Source organism: Phoenix dactylifera, chromosome 7, assembly GCF_051530095.1.
Source record: "Phoenix dactylifera cultivar Ajwa chromosome 7, Ajwa_hap1_PhDact_Kaust_v1.1, whole genome shotgun sequence".
Lineage (NCBI taxonomy): Eukaryota > Viridiplantae > Streptophyta > Magnoliopsida > Arecales > Arecaceae > Phoenix > Phoenix dactylifera.
This window is the reverse complement of record NC_143196.1, coordinates 3,895,149-3,915,239: the sequence shown is the minus strand read 5'-3', so window position 1 is coordinate 3,915,239 and position 20,091 is coordinate 3,895,149. Positions and strand designations below refer to the sequence as shown.

The following is a 20,091-nucleotide window of genomic DNA, read 5'->3' as shown; positions in this document are numbered from 1 at the left end:
ATCTTAAATATTGGTAATATAAAGTTGCAACAATTTTCAGGCGGGCCACATTTGTTATTAGGATAGATAATGTGAAAAATAATGGTAGCTATTATTTGTATTATTTTTTGTTATTTCCCATTGTAATGAATTATTATAACGTGAATAAAGAACAAAAAAGTTCAATACCATATTCTTTAGACTTGGTAACTGTTGTGGTTCAAATTTGGCCCGAGGGTGACCACGCCGGTAGAGTCGAGGGAGCCGCCGGTTGTTGAAAGAAGGAGACAGGAGCCAATGCCTGCGCGACGGCCGCGAACCTGCACAAAACCTCACCGGTATTTCTGCTAAGGACCTTCCGATGATCAAGTTAGAATGGGATAAATTTGATTCAGCCAAAAAGTCCCTTATAAGTTACCAAACCGAGCTATTTATAGTCCCGGTGGAGAGGTCCAAGTGGCAGAGGCACTGTCAGCCCTTATCATGAGGGGGCGTGGCTCTGAGCCGGATGACGCGCAGCTTAAGCTGGTTGGTGGCGTGTAGTACTGCCATTTTTTAGAACGGTAGAGTGTTGACAGTCACAGCAAGGTATGGCCGGAGTAATCAAGGTATCGTCTGACTGTTGAAGGCCGGCTATGGAGACGTGGCACAATAATGTTGTAATGTACGGCCATATAGATGGACATAGGCGCGCACATGGGTGCGGTCGTTGGCGAGGCCGAGCCCGTTGAAAGATCGCAACACGCGTTTGACGAGGTCGGCTTAACGGGTGTTGAGAGTAGCTCGGCTTTCGGATTCCGATGTGTATTCGGTGGAGCGCCCCGAGCTCGAAGGTCGGGGCGTACTACTGAGGTAAACGCCCCGAGCTTGATCGGAGCGGGTCAGCGAATACTGGAGGCACTCCGAACTTGGGCAGGGAAGTCGGCGAATATTTGAAGCTGGTAGAACTTTTGGCGGAATTCGAAGTCGAGCTGACTCTGAACCAAAGTGAGGATTCAACCGGTTGACGTTGACGTTTATTGGGCCGAAACTGGGCGGCCTTTTAGCTGTGGGCTGGACGATCCATTTTGCCCCCCATCAGTAACCATTTAATCACCATCTTTAAATTGGGTAATGTTATATGGTCAAGAAATCATGATGAGCTGAACCGAAAAGATTGTGAGAACTTTCAAGTAAAATACTATATCGAAATAGGTCAAATCGAGGCTTTTAAAAATTATGTAAACATTGAAACTTGAAGATAATTACTAGGGTTTTGTGGTGGTGAAGATTAGGAGCTCTCACCTTGGTTCTCTTTACATTATTGTATGAAGAAAGAGAAGAGAAATATGGCAATGGTGGGAATATAAATATAAGGTGAGGCTAACATTTTTAATTACAGGCTAGATTGTAATGCCCATACGCTAATGGATTTATATGGAGAATACTACTGCTAAATGCCAAGCATTTGATCTTGATCGACTAATGGTAAATAAAGGATGAGGATACACAACTATATCTCAGGCGGACACATGCATAAATTTTCTTTATGGATGTAAATCTGCACAAAAAATAAACAAATGGTCTATATGAACCGGTTCGGGTTCAGGACCGGCCCATAACCCAGACCCACCTCGCCCGAGCACCATTAACGGTCGAACGCGAAACCCTATCCGAACCCCGCGCTCCCCGTCTCTCTCCTCCCCAGTTTCAAATGAGCGCCTGCAAAACCCTAGCTCGCACCTCCTTCTTCTCCTTGGAATCCAAGATTCGGAGACCCAGAAGAGCTCTCCATTCCAATTCCTCCGCTCTTAGCTTCGCCTCTCTCCCCTCCTCCCCTCTCCGCTTCCCCCTTGGCCTCCTAGGTCTAAGGTTCAATGGAACCCAACCCTACTGTGCCGAAGCCGCCGTCGATCGATTGGACGACTCCGGAGACTCGTCGGAGGACACCGTGGAGGAATTACTGTCGAAAGGAGACCGGATCGAGCGGCTGATGAAGATGGATCGGAGGTTGGAGCCCGAGCAAGGGCGGACCCGGTGGTTTCCCTATCTCGATCTCTTTAGGTCTGGGACGGCGTCGCTGAGGAGCGAGGAGATTATAGCGGCGCTGGATTCGTATATATTGGAGGCGAGGAAGGAGAGGATAAGGAGGGTGGTGGAGAATCGGAGCTATTCGGTGTGTTTGGTGGTTGAAGGCCTGACAGATTATGGGAATGTGTCAGCTGCGCTCCGTTCGGCAGATGCTCTTGGGATTCAATCGGTTCATGTGATTTCAAGCGATAACCGAAAAAGGTGCAGCATAATTTGAGGTGAAAGCACTCTTTTTTCGTTCAATGTTAAGGAGTTGGGTTGGTCTGAAAAGTTTTCTTCTCCATATGAAATCATAAAAATGGAGTCTTTATTTGATAGTTTTGAGATTAAGGAACCTTACAAGTTACAAGCCCCATAACACGTAAGAATTGATTTTTTTTTCTATGGTAATGTGTAGATTGTCTGGCTTCAGACGGTGTGGCTGACACTGAAATATAATTTATGCTGCTTCAGGTATAGAGATAATCGCCATGTCAGCATGGGTGCTGAGAAGTGGCTGGACATCGAGCTCTGGAATTCACCAATGCAGTGCTTCACGGCTTTGAGAAAGCGTGGTTATCGCATTGCAACTACTCATTTGGGAAATGATTCGGTATTGATAGCTGTTTCATGTCATTTTCAATCTATTTCTTTTTTCCCCTCGCATGACAATATTCTTTTTTAAGAGTTTGTATTTGTGTTTGATTATCATACCATACCAGCAGTAAACAAAATGTCATTGATGATTAGAGGTCAGAGTTGTTTGTATGCTACAAAATTGTTGTTTGGTAAGTTAGCGAATTAAAACTATTCTTAGACTTCCCTCATTGAATTGTTATTATTTGAACTGATATTAGCAGGACATGCAAATGAACTGTTATTTAACATGTAATAAATTTCCAAATGTGCACTAGAGCTCTGATTGCACCAATTTTACCATCCTATGGAGCTTATGTTCCATAGTTTGCAATTTGGCTCACCACAGAATGCATCATCCATGTGATGCTTTCGATATATAAGAATACCCTTGAACTAAATTTTATATATATATATATATATATATATATATATATATACACACACCTCCCATTTGTTGCACATCAACTAAAGTAGCATACATTTTATTTCTTTTAATGAATCTGCTCTAAGGTCAACCTAGCGTCATGTCGCCATTTTTTAATATATTCACGTTTAACAGTTTCCAGATAGATATTAAACCAACATAGATTCTTACTTGACCTAGGAGGTGATATAAAGTCAGTTTAATATTCTAATTATGTAAAAATTAACAAACTCTAATTTTATTTATTTATTTTGGCTAAATATGGTCTAGGATTTTGCTGTTAACATATAATCTTACCAGTAAGTTACCTAATTTCTGTACTCTGAGATGTTAATTATTTTTGTTAACTATATTATGTTTATAAGTTAAGCAATAGATGCATATATTATAAATGCCATATTAGCATGTAAATGCATATTCTTGTTATTTTCATTTCTTTTTTTGAAAATGAGTTGCTCAAAATTTTTTGTTTCTTAGATACACAAATGACTTTTTGACTGTTTTGTAGGTTTCTGTTTATGAGTTGGATTGGTCGTGTCCTACTGCTATAGTTGTTGGAAATGAACATATGTAAGTTTCAAAATCTGGCCTCTGGGAGTATTCTTGACGTAGGTCAAGAGACTATCTGTCAAATATTTCAATTCTAGAAATCAAAATTCAGTCAGCAATTTGAGGTGCCAAAACAAAGCATATTTCATAATATTATAGTCTATAATGCTGCATGTAATAGCACTAGTGCTAAAAATGAGATACAAGGAGCCCAAATGAATTAAAGCTGTTTAAAGGAAGCTTGAGTTGATGATTCTTGAAAGAAACTGGTTTCTTTTATGATCTTAATGATGATCCTGTTGGGCATAATGTGATAGTATAAATGGGTGATAATGCCAAAAGCAGTTGCATCTCCCAAGTTTGACCAAGTTTCGGTGGTTATAGCCTGATGTAAGCTATGGCTTGAATTCTACAGTTTTTGACCAAGTTTGAGCTATGATCTTATAATTTTGAATGTGCAAGGCCAGGGCCTGTCCTAACGCCATTTATTGGTCAGTGCTTCCATGTAAAGTTAATGCTTTCTGCTTTGAGTTTTCAATTGACTAGGATTTTTTTTGAATTTTTATTTTTAACATGGTCTCTAGTATTTAACACAATAATAATAACAATTAGTATTCAATAGGAATCACTATTTGTAGATTGAGATTTTATCCGATTGACATGTAGCTGTTGAAGTAGAGTTCAGGATATGCCAGTCCTTACCAAGTGTCTTTGATATCCAGTTTTTTAAATTCATCATAAGAATTTCTGATACCTCATCAGGCAATACTGTTCCACTTTCTGTTGCATGAATAAAATATGGACAGTACTTTTCTGCTTATATGTTTTCTGGATTCTTGCATTCTTCACTTGGTTGTACTGCTGCTTCTCTATTCATAACTGTAATTTTGCAAATCATCAATGATGATACTTTTCATCTTTATTATCAATTAGCTTGGTCTCCACTTGAACCTAAAACTAGGCTGTTGTGTCTCTTCAAACATTGTCGTATTGCTAGTTTCGGTGATAGTTGTCATTGTCTTGCTGTTCTTTTCCACATCATGATTCCTACTCTGCTAGATACCAAACAAACTGTTCTAAGGAATGACATAAGCTTATGAGTCCTTTTTTTTTTGTTTTTTCATTATAAGCTTTAGAACCACTTTTTCAGATGTTATTTCAACAATTATAAAAGTTAGGGCTATCATTGCTATGTGACTATTTTTTCCTTTTTTTCTGAAATGATTTGTATTCTTATCAGATCCTTCACATGTCTGATTGCAGGGGTATAAGTGATGATGCTCTGCAAATATCTGACTTGCACTGTAGCATTCCAATGAAAGGCATGGTGGATTCTTTCAATGTCTCTGTCGCTGCAGGCATTCTCATGCACCATGCTGTATGTGACAGGGTTTCTCGCCTGGTATGAATGTTAATATACCTGTCCCTCAATTGAAGCTATGCAAAAAATAATTCGCCAGTTTTTTTTAATAACCTTAAGAAAGTTGCATATGATATTGATATCTCACAACTTGGATGCTATGTACCATATGTTACATGTAATCAAATTGAGAATCCAATCAATGGATGCCCTTAAAGTGAAGGAAGGATTTATTTTTTTTGTTTAAAAACTGTCAATTATTTGACATTTTTCAGCCCTTCTATCTTTCAACATATTATAATAGCTTCCTACTGCCTATTAAATGAATTATCTAGCTTTAACTTACAATCTGTTCAATCCGTGTGATTGGCTGGATAAGTTGTAAGATATGTCGAAGTTTATATTTTTGAATGGCTATCAAACTTGATGTGTGACCCTCGTAATTGGTGTCTAAGTCTTGATCAATACCAGTCAAATAGGAGAGCCTTGCATGAAACAAGAAAACCATCTGGGAAGTCAGAGGCTACCATATTGGATCAGTAAGCCAATTCTCAAACTTGGACCCTCCTTTTTTTTTATTTTATTCCAACTCACGAGCTGTTCTAATTAAGCCTGAAGGAAAACAGTGGTAAAGAATGTAACAGCACATTCTCTTAGGTAGTGCTTTATTTGCTGTTTGAGGATATATCTGGTTCAGAGCCAAATGATGATCATATGTTCATTTTCTATTTTTTAGCTTGAAAAATAAAGATGTTTTTTTTCCATGTTTCTGCCCTATTTATTTGTATAAATCATCAGTCATGCCCGCATATAATATCTACTTTCTGAAGTGTCTAAATGATGTATCACCAAAGCCCGGTAGCAGTTATTTGTGAACAGAACTTAAAGTTACTCTACTGAGATTTTGAGGAAATAAGCTAAAATGCTCCTGTCAAATAATAACAACCAGCTTTATATCTTGATTACTATCACTCAAAACATTTTTATTTGATCATGAATGCTGAATAAAATTTTCATCCTGAATCTGTATATTTATCTGCAGGGTCGGCATGGTGATTTGACACCTGAAGAAAGTCAGATCCTACATGCAGAATTTTTCTTGCGCCATAGAGAGAGTACCATTAGCATTATTCATGAGTATGCAAAACGGAAGGTGGATAAGTTTGCAAGGAAAGTTTGAAAAGAGAAGAAATAAGAAACATTGATGCTTAGCTTTGACAATGGAACACTATCCTGGTATATTTTCTGAGAAAAAATATTTTGTGTTTTTCATTGATATGTTTGTTTAGATGCCCTTCAAGTGAATCATTGCAAGTTCTCTATTCTGTATTGGCTGGCACAGTTTAAATCCTCAATATGAAAAAACAATTTTGAGAAAGGAAAGGAAGAACTCTTGGCCTAGTGGTTTTAGGATGGCATATTTGGCCTTGACTAATTACTGATTCAGTTATTTGGGCAGAGCAGACTTCTAGAATGCTGAATGAGGCAGATGAGAACGCCCAATGAATCTCATAATCTCTTCAGTGGAATAGATGGACAAATGCATGTGTAATTGTACACTCTAGTTGGTTTACTGATCATGCATGGTAAATTCAATTAATCAAATGTTCATCTTGTTTACCAGTAAATAAGTACATAGATAAATAAACCAAAATTTAATCAATGGCCTGAAGATTGGTAAAACCCCTTCATTTTAGTTGAGGGAAAAAAGATAACAATTTTTTTAATACATTTTTTACAATATTTAGACATCATACGGTAATAAAGAGAAATTAGTTGCTAGCTGTGTGCATGATCTGGATTCTATGACATCAGATATTTTATAGACTCCAATACATAGGTGGGGGAATTACTGTTTTGACTTCTGACAAATATGGTTTTTGGATTTTGGAATCCATGTTGAGATGGAATACTTAGATACTGAATCTGCAATGTGATGTATTCCAACCATTGTGGCATTAACTATGCATTGTGCAATGCAAGCGGTGCTAAAAAAGGATCTCAAATTTTACTTATATTCTCTCCTAGAGTATATGGCATATCGCAATGTAATTTTGATTTCATGATTTTCCTGTTGTAGGAGTTATGCTAGCAGTTATTTGTGTCAGCATGCCATTTGTTCGTATTACATCAGCACTGATGATTTCACTAATATGATTCTTTTGGTTGCAATTCTCATTTTCTCCATGTATGCTTTTGTTTAGGATTTCGAATGTGGATGACTCCTTTGCTAGAATATTCGAATTTGGAAGTTGATGCACTCTCTGCGAGCAAATGGGAGCAGACTGCTGTTTTTGTAGACTAGATTAGATAGTCAATCACTGATCAATGAAGAAATTATCAGCTCATAATCTTCTTTGTATTGTATGAATTACATGGCATTTCTTAATTGAGATTACTTGATAGTCTTGTTCTAGTTGGGTTGTATGTCGGATATACTTTTTTTGAGTGTTGCAACAGTATTCAAAGTTGCGATTGGTGCCTTGTGTTTACAAGAATTGCCATTGTGCACTTAATGAAAAACTCTTTCTTGAAGTTAGGTGAATATGTTAGATACAGGGAAGCACAGAAAAAGCATGGTTTGAGCTGTTCCATTAAGCAGGAAGTTTTTAATAACATGCGGACGATGTGTGTCAGCAGATGCATGGAAGTACTGATGCATTGCCTTCTTATTATTGGAGGAACTGTCTTCATTATGATTCGCTCTGATCTAACTTCTAAGTTTTGTAATATCTGAAAGTCAGGTCTCTGGATAGCCTATGAAACACTATATTGCTGCTCCATCATGATAATGATCATGATCATACTCTTCATTCTCCAATGGTTGCCTTTTCTCTTGCTATTTAATTTTTCTAACCATTCACAGCTATGAACTTTCGTGGTAACTGGCCATGAGAAAATTACAACTTTCGACAGTGGCCAATGAATGCTAAAGTTTTCCAATCTTCAGGCCATCTATTAATTTTTTGTTCAGGCCATTGTTTAATTTCCGACCATCAATCAATGTTTCAAGTATTCAACCTATTGATAATGTTGTTCACAGATCAGGTACTTGTCTATTCCGTGGATATTATGTGCTATATTCTCTCTCTCACTCTCTCTCTCTCAAAAAAAAAGAATATTATGTGCTATAGGTTTCTGTTACCTGAAATTGCTTCGGCTACACAGTCTATTCAAATAAAAGGATGGCATCTGAAAATATGTGTAGATGAAATTATATAGTTAACTGTTTGTAGCTTCTGAGTCATGAGATCTCATCAAAAGGTCTCCACTATGTCATAAAGAAGGCATTGTGGAATATTTGAAACAGGAGGTTGATCCTGGTATTCTGGCCCAGGGATGCTTATTTCAGACAAACAATTGTTTGCAAACCTGGAATCCCTAAATACCCAACTCTTTAAGTTTTAAAGTAATTCTCTAGTGATAAAATAAGCTGACAAACTGCTGACTCTTCGACATATTTGCAAGATCTGGTGCAAGTGTTTCGCAGAAGGTTTCGTTCAATGTGACAGGCCATAGACATGGAGCTAATGAAGTTCAACAAATTTGATATGCAAGTTGGTTCCCTTCTCTACAAATATAAGCGACTATCTTAAGATGAAGAATCTCTGGAAAAAAAATGGAATGAAGAACATACAAGAATCCTTAGCGAAAAAAAAAGGAAAAGGAACATACAAGAACCCAAGCATCTAATGCAAGCTCTCCTGTTTGATGGCAACTAGCACACTTTTGCAAGCTGAAGTGGACACAAACACCAGTGGCTATCAAAGAAACCATAACTGCTGCAAAATTGCTTACCAGAGAGGAATTCAAATTGATATATAACCCTGCTCTCCTGCAAAATACCAGCAAAAGGAGAATGAGAGATTAATTGATTTCTTTGAAAAATTTCTTTGGGCAAATGTAGCCCATGTACAAGTAAGAGAAGTTAAAAGACACAAGCAGGAATCCTGCCAACATCCATAAAAGCAGCATGTTGGTGGGCAATGAGAGAGATAGCAATTCTGCAATGAGAGAACAAGGTGACCCAAAGGGGTGACCTGAGAACACAGATGCAGTGGCAAACAGGTCTTGGCACTCGCTGCTGTGTTCTCAGATTGCACTCCTTTGGGATCTACAGCCTCTGTTATTGGTGCCTGGGATGGTGAATGATAAATTGGTAGATGGTTTTCCAAGGAGGAGATGGAAGAGTCTCCTACTCCCCATCTCCCTCCCTCCCTCCATCCATCCAATGCACAAGAACCAGCAAAGAAAAATAGGAGATGACTATTTTTATAAGCACATCCCCTTTTTATACAGAAATGGCTCCTCTGTTGAGCTCATTAGGATGTCATAATGTTGACATACTGACAACATTCTCATGTGCTGTCATTTTCTTGGTTATCAAATTAATGAGTGCTTGATGTTACCATTCCGGAATGCAATTGCCTTAATCTCCCTTGAACTTGCCATTAACGCATTTCTTCTACATTATGAAAATATAACACAATCAAAACATGGTACTCGAAGGAACATATGACGACAAACTTTAGAATGCTATCTCTATCAATGGAGCCTTCTCTAATTCTAGAGCACCAATTTAAGAACTCTCTCAGCACCATTAGTGTCATTTATAAAATGGTTTATGTAAAAGAATAATTGACCTTCTTTCGCAACGATCATTATACAGATCTTAAAGCACTCCGAACATTTTCATTCATCCATTTTCACATATCTCAAAATGATTAAATAAAGAACCCCAGTCCTTCCAAGAAAACTCTTGGGTAACATTTGATTACTAGTTACCACCCTTATAAAAAATTATAAGCTGTGTGGCACCAGAAGGGATTATGCCAAGACCACTCACACCACCACTCCTTTACCACAACAACTCAACCCTTGTCCCAAAATGGATCCACCTCCTCCAAATCTCCACTTCATCACCTTCTCCCCCAACCCAAATCCCACTTCAAATCACAACTCCAACAGAACCCCCTTCAATCAAATCCCTCAAAGGTCTCCATCATTTAAAGCAAGTCCTCTCCCACATGATCACCACCAACACCCCCCTCACCCCTCTCTCATTCCAAAAACTCATAGACTTCTCCCTCTCTTCCTCTCACTCTCACTCTCTCCCACTTCTCTTCACCCAATTCCACCACCTTATCAACACTGACCTTTGCAACTCCTTGATCAAATCCTACACCAACTCAAACCGCTGTCTACACTCAGTCTTAGTCTACACCCACATGACCAAATTGGCCATCTCCCCTGACCTCTTCACCTTCCCTCCTCTTCTCAAGTCCCTCGCACAATTAAATCTCCCGTGCCTCGGAATTCCCACCCATGCATGCATCGTTAAGTTGGGCTTCGGCTCCGACGTCTACACAAACACTGCTCTTGTTAGCGTGTACTGCACTTTTACTCGTATAGATGAAGCAAGGCAGCTGTTCGACGAAATGCCCAACAGAAACTCTGTTTCTTGGAATGCAATGATAACGGGCTATGTTCATAATAGGAGATTCAGAGAAGCCCATGAGTTGTTCTCTGAAATGCTTGCTTCGGGCATCGAATTAGGTGAAGTGACTATGGTCTGTGCCCTCTCGGCTTGCGCCCATTTGGGAGCTTTGAATCAAGGATTGTGGATTCATAATTATATAAGAAATCATGGGTTGAGGCTAAATGTGTTTGTCGGCACTGCTCTGATCGACATGTACATGAAGTGTGGGGTGGTGGATGAGGCTTTGAAGGTTTTCAGGGCGATGAGAGTGAAGAATGTCTTCTCATGGAATGCCTTGATATTGGGGTTTGCAATGAATGGGAGAGGCGAAGCTGCCATGGAGGCTTTTTATATGATGGTTAAAGAGAATATCGAGCCTGATGCAGTGACCTTTTTAGCTCTTTTAGGTTCTTGTTGTCACCAGGGATGTGTCGAAGAAGGGAGAAAGCTTTTCGCCGATATGGAAAGGGAGTTTAAGGTGCGACCGAAGATTGAACATTATGGTTGCATGGTTGATCTCCTCAGCCGATCAGGCTTCCTGGAAGAGGCTTATGAGCTGGTTAAGACCATGCCAATTGAGGCTGATGCTGTTGTTTGGAGGGCATTGCTAGCTGGTTGCAGGATCCATGGGAACACCAAGTTGGGTGAGCTGGCAATAGAAAAGCTTCTTGAGTTGGAGCCTGGCAATGGGGAGAATTATGTTTTGCTATCTAATGTATTAGCCCGAGATCGGAGGTGGAGTGATGTTGGGAAAGTGAGGGAGGTGATGAGCCAAACAGGAATTCGGAAGGTCCCTGGCTGTAGTTCAGTCGAAATCGATAATGTGGTCTACGAGTTTGTCGTCACGAGTCGGTTCGAGAAGGATGGATTGAATGAAATTTATACAATGCTGGAAAATATGAAGAGGGAATTGAGGTCAGCTGGTTATGCTGCAGATACTGAGATGGTTTCTTTTGATTTGGAGGAAGAGGAGAAAGAGAGCGCTCTGATGCATCATAGTGAGAAGTTGGCACTTGCCTTTGGGCTCCTCAAGACACAGCGAGGATCAAGTATACGGATAGTGAAGAACTTGAGAGTATGTAAGGACTGTCATTCATTTTTTAAGTTTGCTTCAAAGGCCTATCAGAGGGAAATTGTTGTAAGGGATCGGAACCGTTTTCATCATTTTAGTGCAGGTCTATGTTCTTGTAGGGATTATTGGTGAAACAATTAGAATTCTTTCTTTTGGTTAAGAAATGTTATTTAATTTCAATGATATCACAAGGGTATTTGATTTATATGATTTTACTGTAAACCGCAAAAATGAGAATAAGGTCTATCTAGATTGTGTTGATGCCTGACTATGCAGTATGTATGTATGTATATGTGTGTGTATATATATATATATGTGTGTGTGTGTGTGTGTGTGTGTGTGGATATATATATATGTGTGTGTATATATACATATGTGTATATATCTATGTGTATGTATATATATGTGTGTATATATATATATATATATGTATATATGTATATATTCATATATGCATGTATACACACACACACACATATATATATATGCTAATGCTAGTTCATCCAGTAAAAATCTTCCGCCAAAAATCATGCATTAAGCCATATAGGTTAGTTACAATTCATTCAAAGCCATGGTTTCATGAGCAATACTGGCTGTATATACAGCAGCCATGGCTTGAAACTATTATGGAACATCACAATGTCTTGAGATACTTCTACTTTATTGTGTCTGCCCCTCCGAAGTCTCAAAAAAAAAAAAAAGAGCCAAAACAGAAGAAAAAACAAAAGAAAAGAAAACATACTTTCATTTTGGCTAACTGAAGCTATAATATCTAATGATGTATAATTACTTACAAATGCAAAAGATATATTTTCAGAGTCAACCACTGTTGGAGAAAGAGAATGGGAGTCAAAACAGTTTAAAGACAGGGAGCTAACACAATGGTGCTGGAAAGGAAGCTTCTTGGATCGAGTTAGTTGATAACTTCCACAAAAAAAATAAGAAAAGATTTATATTCCGCAAAAACTTGACATAAATAGTATATGTCCTGGGTTGTGACAAGAGATGTTGAAGAAATTATCAGCTAAATCCAGATGAAAGAATGCAACAAAACTAAAAAAATTGATTGAACATGCTCTTGCCCAAACACCTCTGCCATAATCTGACTTCCAAAAATCCAACTTGTATCTCTAAAGATTAGGATAAACAAACAAATGAAACCCTTTATGTTCAAAAAGAGTGGCCTGATGCATGCTAAAGATGTAAGGACCCGTATGGAACTAGCCTTTTTAGTTGAGATTCGGGTTGTGACAAAAGAGATCAAGAGTTGATGAAAGTGGAAGTAAACTCTATGACTCATATTCTATGACAAGAGGGATGGCATGCTTTGGTAATGATCCGATATTGTAAGCATGGCTTTCAACCATCCTATGAAGGGATCCGTTAGATAAAATACCCCGTTTGATATTAGACCGGGTGATCTAGACTACTCCGAAACATCAGATTCGTGCATTTGTATATAATCCTAGCCATTTATTGTACCTAGTCCCTCCTATAAAAGAATAGGAGGCCTCATTTGACCAAAGATCCAAACAAAGCTTCTAAGTGTTGCGAGGCTGCACGAGGATTAAAAAAAATAATCTAAATAGTTCTAGTTAAAAAGGAGTCATATAAATATATCGTATTAGGTATGACCATAGAAGTTGTCAACTTTGTGCATATTTTATATTTACTAGAAAGCGTCAAAATTATCCAGCTAGTCAATATTTCCTTGGGACTTCATGCTCCAACTAACGCGCTGGCGACGCTGACAAGGAAGCTACTTGGATCGAGCTAGTTGATGACTTCCACACGAAGGTGTGGAGAGTAGTTGTATATTTAAGTCCTTCATAAAATTATAAAAGAGACATCACAAACCCAACTACTACAAGGACATCTCCCCACATAACTCCTCCTCTTCTTCAACCTTTCAACTCCCATAAATTCCTCTCCCCATATTACTTTCCTTTGATTCCAAATCCTTAAAACTCTCTTTAGCTATCAATCCTAAGCACCCAATTCCCACCAAAGCCCAAAAACTTTCTTGTTATTCTCATATCTCACCAACCTCATATTGTTCTTCCCATCTCAAACTACAAAACTCTCACAAATCCTGAGCCAACTTTCTTTCTGGCTGAAGAACTTCACGCTCTTCCATTCTAGGTGCCAATGGATTCCCACTCTGGCTACAGCAACAAGCCCAGCTCTCACTCCCACAAGCCCCAGCCTTCCCCTAAAGATCTCCTCTCCAGTGCCAAGGTGGTGGCGGAGGCTGCCAAGTCCACCCTTCACCATGACACTGAAAAGATCGACAAGGGCAAGGTGGCCGATGCTGCTGCTGGCTTGCTCGGCGCCGCCTCGCATTATGGAAAGTTTGAGGAGAAGAAGTTTGGAAAGTATGCTGAGAAAGCTGAGAATTATCTCCACCAATACCATTCCTCCCACTCATCTACCACCACCACCGCAGCCCACCATTCCTCTTCGGCTCATTCGAGCAGCGAGGATCACTCAGAGGGCGGTTTTGGGGACTACCTGAAGTTGGCTCAGGGATTCTTGAAGAAGCACTGAATCCTTCTTCGGATACTTGTACAAGTTCATATTTGTGTTCATGTCTTTTTAGACTCTGTTTGTTTTTTGGAGTGGCTCAGATGAAAGAATTCTAAGTGACTGATATCTTATTTGCACTTGTCATGCTTGACCTTTGATTGAATGGAATAATGATTTGGATAGTGGAACCCCTAAAAAAGAAGAATGTTTTTTGAGTATTGGATGGTGCAGTTGGGTTCTTTTACTTGCTGTTGCTATGAATCTCATGCCATTGTTACCAAGAACAAGTGTTCACTGCTTTGTATTTTATGTTTCTGAGGAGATGCTAGTTCCTCTGTCTTAAGGGTGGAAGTCTTTCAAGGAAAGATTTTTGTTCTATGAGTAGGTTAGATTAGGTCATTAAAGTTTAGTTTGTATCCAGTTTGGAGTTTCTTCTGTCAATCCTATGAGGAGAAAAACAGGTTCATATACGTTCTCTTCTGAATTTTTGGATGAAAATTAGATGGTTCTTTTATTATGATCTTGTAGCTTCTCTTGTTATTCTCCACAAGTTTATGTATGTAAACATGGACATATGTCTATGTACATGTATATGTACATATTTGTTTGATCAATTCAATGGGTTTACCTGTTTGTGCACCTATGCTCCTCCTACACTACCTATATGTTGTGTCTCAATTATTACAATCTTAGTTTTTGCTTACTTCTATGTCAGCATATAAGCTGCTAAAGCATGAAGTCGATACTGGATTAGTGAATTCTGGAAATTATGATATTAGGTTGTGACAGGATTTTATTTTATTTTATTGCATCCAAAATAGTGTTTGTTGATTTCATTGAAATAGAAAATATAATTTTCAGCACTGGGACTGAAAACCGAGACTTTACAAAGAGAGGCATGAGTGCCTACAAATGTATCTACAAAACCATGACTTAATTTTCTTTTCTTTTTCGTTCTACCAAGATGGCACTTCTTGAAACCATGAGATCCAAATAGCCTCTCCTACCAAAATTTCCATTTTTTTTTCATTCCTATCCACAACAAATTTTTGCATGGAATGTTTTTGTTACTCGAGCATCTGCGCTGAAGTCTCTGAGTTCTTGAATCAAAGATTTAGCATCAAATCTCTCCTCTGCTGGCTAACAGAAGTATTTGGGGAAGGCCACCCCCAAAACTCACTATTGGCAGCCATGCACAATTCAAAACCAAACGAAAAAAGAACAAAGAAAAGTCATTTATCACCATCCTAACTCAAGTCAGAAACTGTGGGTGAAAGAGATAGGGCGTTGAAATAATCTGAATACAGGTAACTGACACGCAGGCAACGCTGCATCAGAAGCTTCTTGGACCCACTTGGTTGATGGCTTCCACACAAATGTGTGGAGGATATTTATGCACCACATGCAGTTGCAATAGAGACATCACAACCACAACCTTGTCTCCTCTGGCCCTTTCCCTTATCTCCTCTCTGTCATCCTCTTGGTTCTCGTTTCTTAAATCCATAGCATCCACCTAAATCTTCATCCACTTCCCATTTCAGGTGCCAATGGATCTCCACTCTGACGAAAGTAACAAGCCCAGCTCTCACTCCCAACACCCTAAGCCTTCCTCTTCAGATCTCCTCTCCAGTGCCAAGGTGGTGGGTGAAGCTGCCATGTCCACCTTCCACCATGAGACTGAAAAGGTCAACAAGGCAAAGGTGGCCGATGCTGCTGCTGACTTGCTCGGTGCTGCCTCTCATTATGGAAAGGTCGAGGAGACGAGCTTCGGAAAGTATGTGGAGAAAGCTGAGGATTATCTCCACAAATACCATTCTTCCAACTCACCCACTGGTGAGGTTCACTCGAGCAGTGAAGCTCACCACATCCATGAATCTACTGCCACCACAGTCCACAATTCAGCTCACTCCACCCATCCACCCACTACTACCACTATGGAGCACCATTCTTCTTCAGCTCACTCGGGCGACGAGGCTCAGTCAGAGGGTGGCTTAGGGGACTACATCAAGATGGCCGAGGGGTTCTTGAAGAAGCGCTGAGTTCTTTCCTTAGGTTCCTGTATAAATTACTATTGGCGTATCATCTATATGTTTGTGGTGTCAATGTGTTTCAGGACATTCTCTTGTGTTAATGATATATTTGCAGTTGTGTTCGCTTAATCTTTTGTTTTTCTATATCCAATTATTGGATTGTGTTTTCTGTTTCAGGTTAATAAAAGAATGTTTTAGATAGTGATACCCCTAAAAATTTTCGAGTACGGTACAGCTTCTGCTTCTTGCTGCTGTTGCTATAGATTTTTTTTTTTTTTTGCCTCTGCTATCAAGAATGAGAGTATATTGATGTTCTTTTGAGGAAATACTTTGTTTTGGGTCAGAGTATATGGGAAATCAACTTATAGCTTTCTGTGCTATAAATAGGTTGATTAGCTCACTAACTAGGAGAGAATTTCTCTTGATCCATATGTCCTGTTGTGGTTAACAGGTTCTCATCCTTTAGATCTTTGATCTGCTTAGATCCATACAATCCAAATTTAGGAATGGAAGTTAAATGATTACTAAATCAAAAAGAAATGGCCAGATTTATTTTCCTAGATCACTGAGTTGAACTCATGCATGTCTCCACGTTCGCAAGATCATGTATTCGTTCTGTAAATCCAAGCAATATATGGTGACAGCATATTGTCTTTCCAATTTAGAAATGAAATTGTATGGTTAATAAACTTCAGAAAATATGGCCAGCTTTACTTTCCTGGGAACAATGTAAAACAAATTGGATTGAGCCTATCAATGGAGCAGAAGAAGAGGATTAGGGGACAGCCCTCAGTGTCGTGTAAATGGCGAGGAGAAGACCACATGAATTTTTTTTGATTATTATTATTTTGAGCAAAAGGTTGGGGAAAACTAAACCAATTCTTTGACAAAATGAATAAGTGCTTACAAACTTTCGCAAGAGCAAGTCACAAACAACATGGGAAATGAATCCAAGCAAATCAAAGTCCACCTGAAATGTACAACCTCATCATGAAGACCACAGGAGTGTGAAAATCTTTTATTCTCTTCTAAGATCTGGAATGCAACAACTGCTTCCTCCCCATGAAGGAAACAACTTCATGGGGCTCAACGCTTTATTGCTTGATAAAACAAGTCCAAGTATTTAAGTTTTATCTTCCTCTTCAAAACCTTTTTTCTAGTTTTACATGGTGATGATTCTTTCTGAATGAGTTCTTTTGAGGTTTACTATCAAAAAGTTTGTTATCATATTATTCTTCGAAATGCTTAAGAAATCATGTCTCATTTAAAAGATTTTATGTGAGGAGTTATCTTTATGGATGCATCTCAAGTCTTCACATGCAATCAACTGAAGTTCTATGAATAGTGACTTTCCTAAGTTTGGATCAGTGAAATGAAGGAACTAAGTTTTTGAATTAAGAGACCACTTGGCCTAACCTTCTACCCTCTCTTTCTCTCAAAAAAAGAAAAATCATCATAAATTAGTTTGAGGATAAATCACTAACTTTTCCTCTCAAAGAGTTGATTCTCAACACGCTCACCTTCAACCAAACACACTATTGTATTCTAGCTGATGCAAGGGCATCCTCCATTTCTATGTTGCTCATGAGACGACAACGGGTGTGGAAATGTGTATTTTGAGCATCTAAATATATTACCATTTTGCATCTCCATTCTTGCATAATTTTAGAACATTTATAACTCTGTTTTATTATGATCATGATAATGTTGCAACCATGGAGCCAAGAGTTTGAGTAATGTTTATTTCCTCAAAATAAGAAAAGAAATGGAGTTTGTGCCAAACTTCTTGAAATAAATGAAATTCACAGAACTGCGATGATCCCATGGTCCCTCTTCCTTGTATGATCCAACCATCCACCTAGATGATTTTCAGTGAATAAAGAGCAAATTCAGCTAGCACACCTCCTCTAGGCTATTATTTTCAACAATATCCATTCATTTGGGGGGAAAGCTGCAAGTACTATTCTTAGGTGCTCTACTTGATATCGCATAACATTTTTCCCATACATATTTCAATAATCTATTACATTTGCATGTAAAACACATAATGCTTGTTATTGGTTCTCTAGCTAGCAAAACACTACCATGAACCAAACTCAGACCTCTCTTTCTAGCACTTGCTGATGAGGAGAGAGGTGCCAACCACTTGAAATATATCCATTTGGCAAATTAAGTTAGCTTTAATTACCATGCAACTTATTTTGCTCAACCATTGGTAGCCCCCACATAGCATGCTCAATCTTATGACAAGAATACTTGGCAACATTAATATTATTTTTTATACGCTTTGAGGGAACTGGACTATATTCTGTAATGTTGTTCTCCTAATGATCATCTTATATTGCAACTAAATGCAGTGATCATTATTTGCAATGACTAGACAAAATCTTTTCAACCAGCCAAGGTGGGATCATCTTCCATATTACAGTCAAGTAACTCTATGTTTTCAGGAAAGAAATGCGCCTTATCTTTTTTGCATGTCGATGGAGAAAAGGCCTTTTTCCACCTATGAACATTAGCATCTCCACTAAAGCATCTTACTTTGGTTTCCCAAGGCAACCAAAGTAAGGAGAAAAAACTTGATCCACTATAGCAGTAGAGGAAAATAGATAGCAGAGATAACAGTCCAAAGAAACCATTAAGGCAGTGTAAGTAATTCTTAAAAGAATTATAGTCAGGTAGTCTAATGGTTGGAAAGCAACAGTTCTCCTCAACAATAATTTTTTTTTAAAAAAAAAACTTCTCTATCTATCCCTATTTTTTTGGGAAAAAAAATCTCCATCCAAAATGTTGTAAATATTCAGTAACCATTGTGATCTTGAAATGTTTTTTTTTTTTTTTTGAGAAAATAACAGGAGCGGAGACTAGTGGATTTGTGTTAGTAATATAATTAATCTACTGAAAAATCAGTTGATATTACTTGTTCTAGTTTCCATGATGTTTTTCTCTTTTATTTTGAATAAGGTAATTTACGTCGATTTAGCTGTTGAAATTGATTTTACTAGGAAAATCCATGAGGCCGTTTCCAAATCCATTTTTTTGGATGTTCTATTATATATGCTGTTTAATTGTAATCAATGCAAAATTGAAATTATTCTGCCAGTCATTCCATATCTTTTTCGCATTGTTTTCTTCTTTAGATTCCTTAATTTGAGATCAATGAAGAGAAACTTCTCTTAGCCTCTTAAACAAGCAGCTTTTCTGTTATTTTGAGTTTGTTTCAGCTTCTCTGAGATGAAAAGATCATTCGAGTTCCCTCCTTCTACTGATTCCCTAAGAGGAAGACTATATATTCTGATAAAAAACATCATGCAATCTTCAGTCACCCTCTCCTATAGTCGCATAATGGACCTCCAGAGATAATTTTGTTGCTAACTAAAAGAGTAAATAACAACTGACTTCTAAAGGATGGTAGTGGCTAAGAAGAACATTATCTCCACTCTTAGTGTAAGATCTTCCAAACATGTAGTTCGTCAAGTGAAGTGAGGTCTTTGTTTTGTATCAGATAATAAGCCTCATAATTTCCTGCCAAGGCATTCACTGCAGCCGCGCCGGTATTCAGGAATAACGTTCGACTGAAAAAGGCAACGGTCCACACCCTAAAAACTGACATTCTTCCAACTTGATATCACCTAGAAATACAATTGCAAGAGGTGGTTTGCAGTAGAGTTTAGTGCATACCAGATGCATCATTGATTGATTGCCATGATTTGCTTACATGATACCTCATCTAACGTATGTTGGATACTTGGATGTCCCCTCCTATGGATGTAAGGATGTCTCATCTTCTTGAGATCTTACTTCACCATTAATTCTATCCTTCTTGGAATTTGTTGGACAAACCAGTTCAGGGTGGAAATCAACTCACAAGGACTGAATCTAGTGTCCAGTTAAAACTCATCTAGCTTTTAATACACTAATTTAGTAACTTAAATAAGTCAACATACCACTACAACTCTCTTTATTTGACAGGTAACAAATTCC

The 20,091-nt window shown here is 38.4% G+C and overlaps 3 protein-coding genes and 1 pseudogene across 4 annotated transcripts; all 4 read left to right on the top strand.

The window, feature by feature from the left end:
* Positions 1 to 1,594: 1,594 nt before the first annotated feature.
* Positions 1,595 to 7,535, top strand: LOC103710198 (tRNA/rRNA methyltransferase (SpoU) family protein). The gene is made up of 6 exons (XM_008795847.5): positions 1,595 to 2,250; positions 2,503 to 2,641; positions 3,600 to 3,661; positions 4,904 to 5,042; positions 6,043 to 6,236; positions 7,205 to 7,535. Exons 1-5 carry the CDS (start codon positions 1,673 to 1,675, stop codon positions 6,178 to 6,180), a joined length of 1,056 nt encoding a protein of 351 aa, XP_008794069.2. The 5' UTR covers positions 1,595 to 1,672; the 3' UTR covers positions 6,181 to 6,236; positions 7,205 to 7,535.
* A 2,212-nt stretch (positions 7,536 to 9,747) lies between these two features.
* LOC103710216 (pentatricopeptide repeat-containing protein At4g21065 pseudogene) lies at positions 9,748 to 11,799 on the top strand (annotated as a pseudogene). Its single transcript, XR_015967216.2, has one exon. The product of XR_015967216.2 is annotated as a pentatricopeptide repeat-containing protein At4g21065 pseudogene (transcript).
* A 1,754-nt stretch (positions 11,800 to 13,553) lies between these two features.
* Positions 13,554 to 14,214, top strand: LOC103700508 (nodulin-related protein 1-like). The gene has a single exon (XM_008782441.6). The coding sequence runs from the start codon at positions 13,700 to 13,702 to the stop codon at positions 14,096 to 14,098; it is 399 nt and encodes a 132-aa protein (XP_008780663.4). The 5' UTR covers positions 13,554 to 13,699; the 3' UTR covers positions 14,099 to 14,214.
* Positions 14,215 to 15,501: 1,287 nt separating this feature from the next.
* On the top strand, positions 15,502 to 16,236 carry LOC103710224 (nodulin-related protein 1). The gene has a single exon (XM_008795877.5). It carries the CDS (start codon positions 15,625 to 15,627, stop codon positions 16,114 to 16,116), a length of 492 nt encoding a protein of 163 aa, XP_008794099.3. The 5' UTR covers positions 15,502 to 15,624; the 3' UTR covers positions 16,117 to 16,236.
* The last annotated feature ends 3,855 nt before the right edge of the window (positions 16,237 to 20,091 follow it).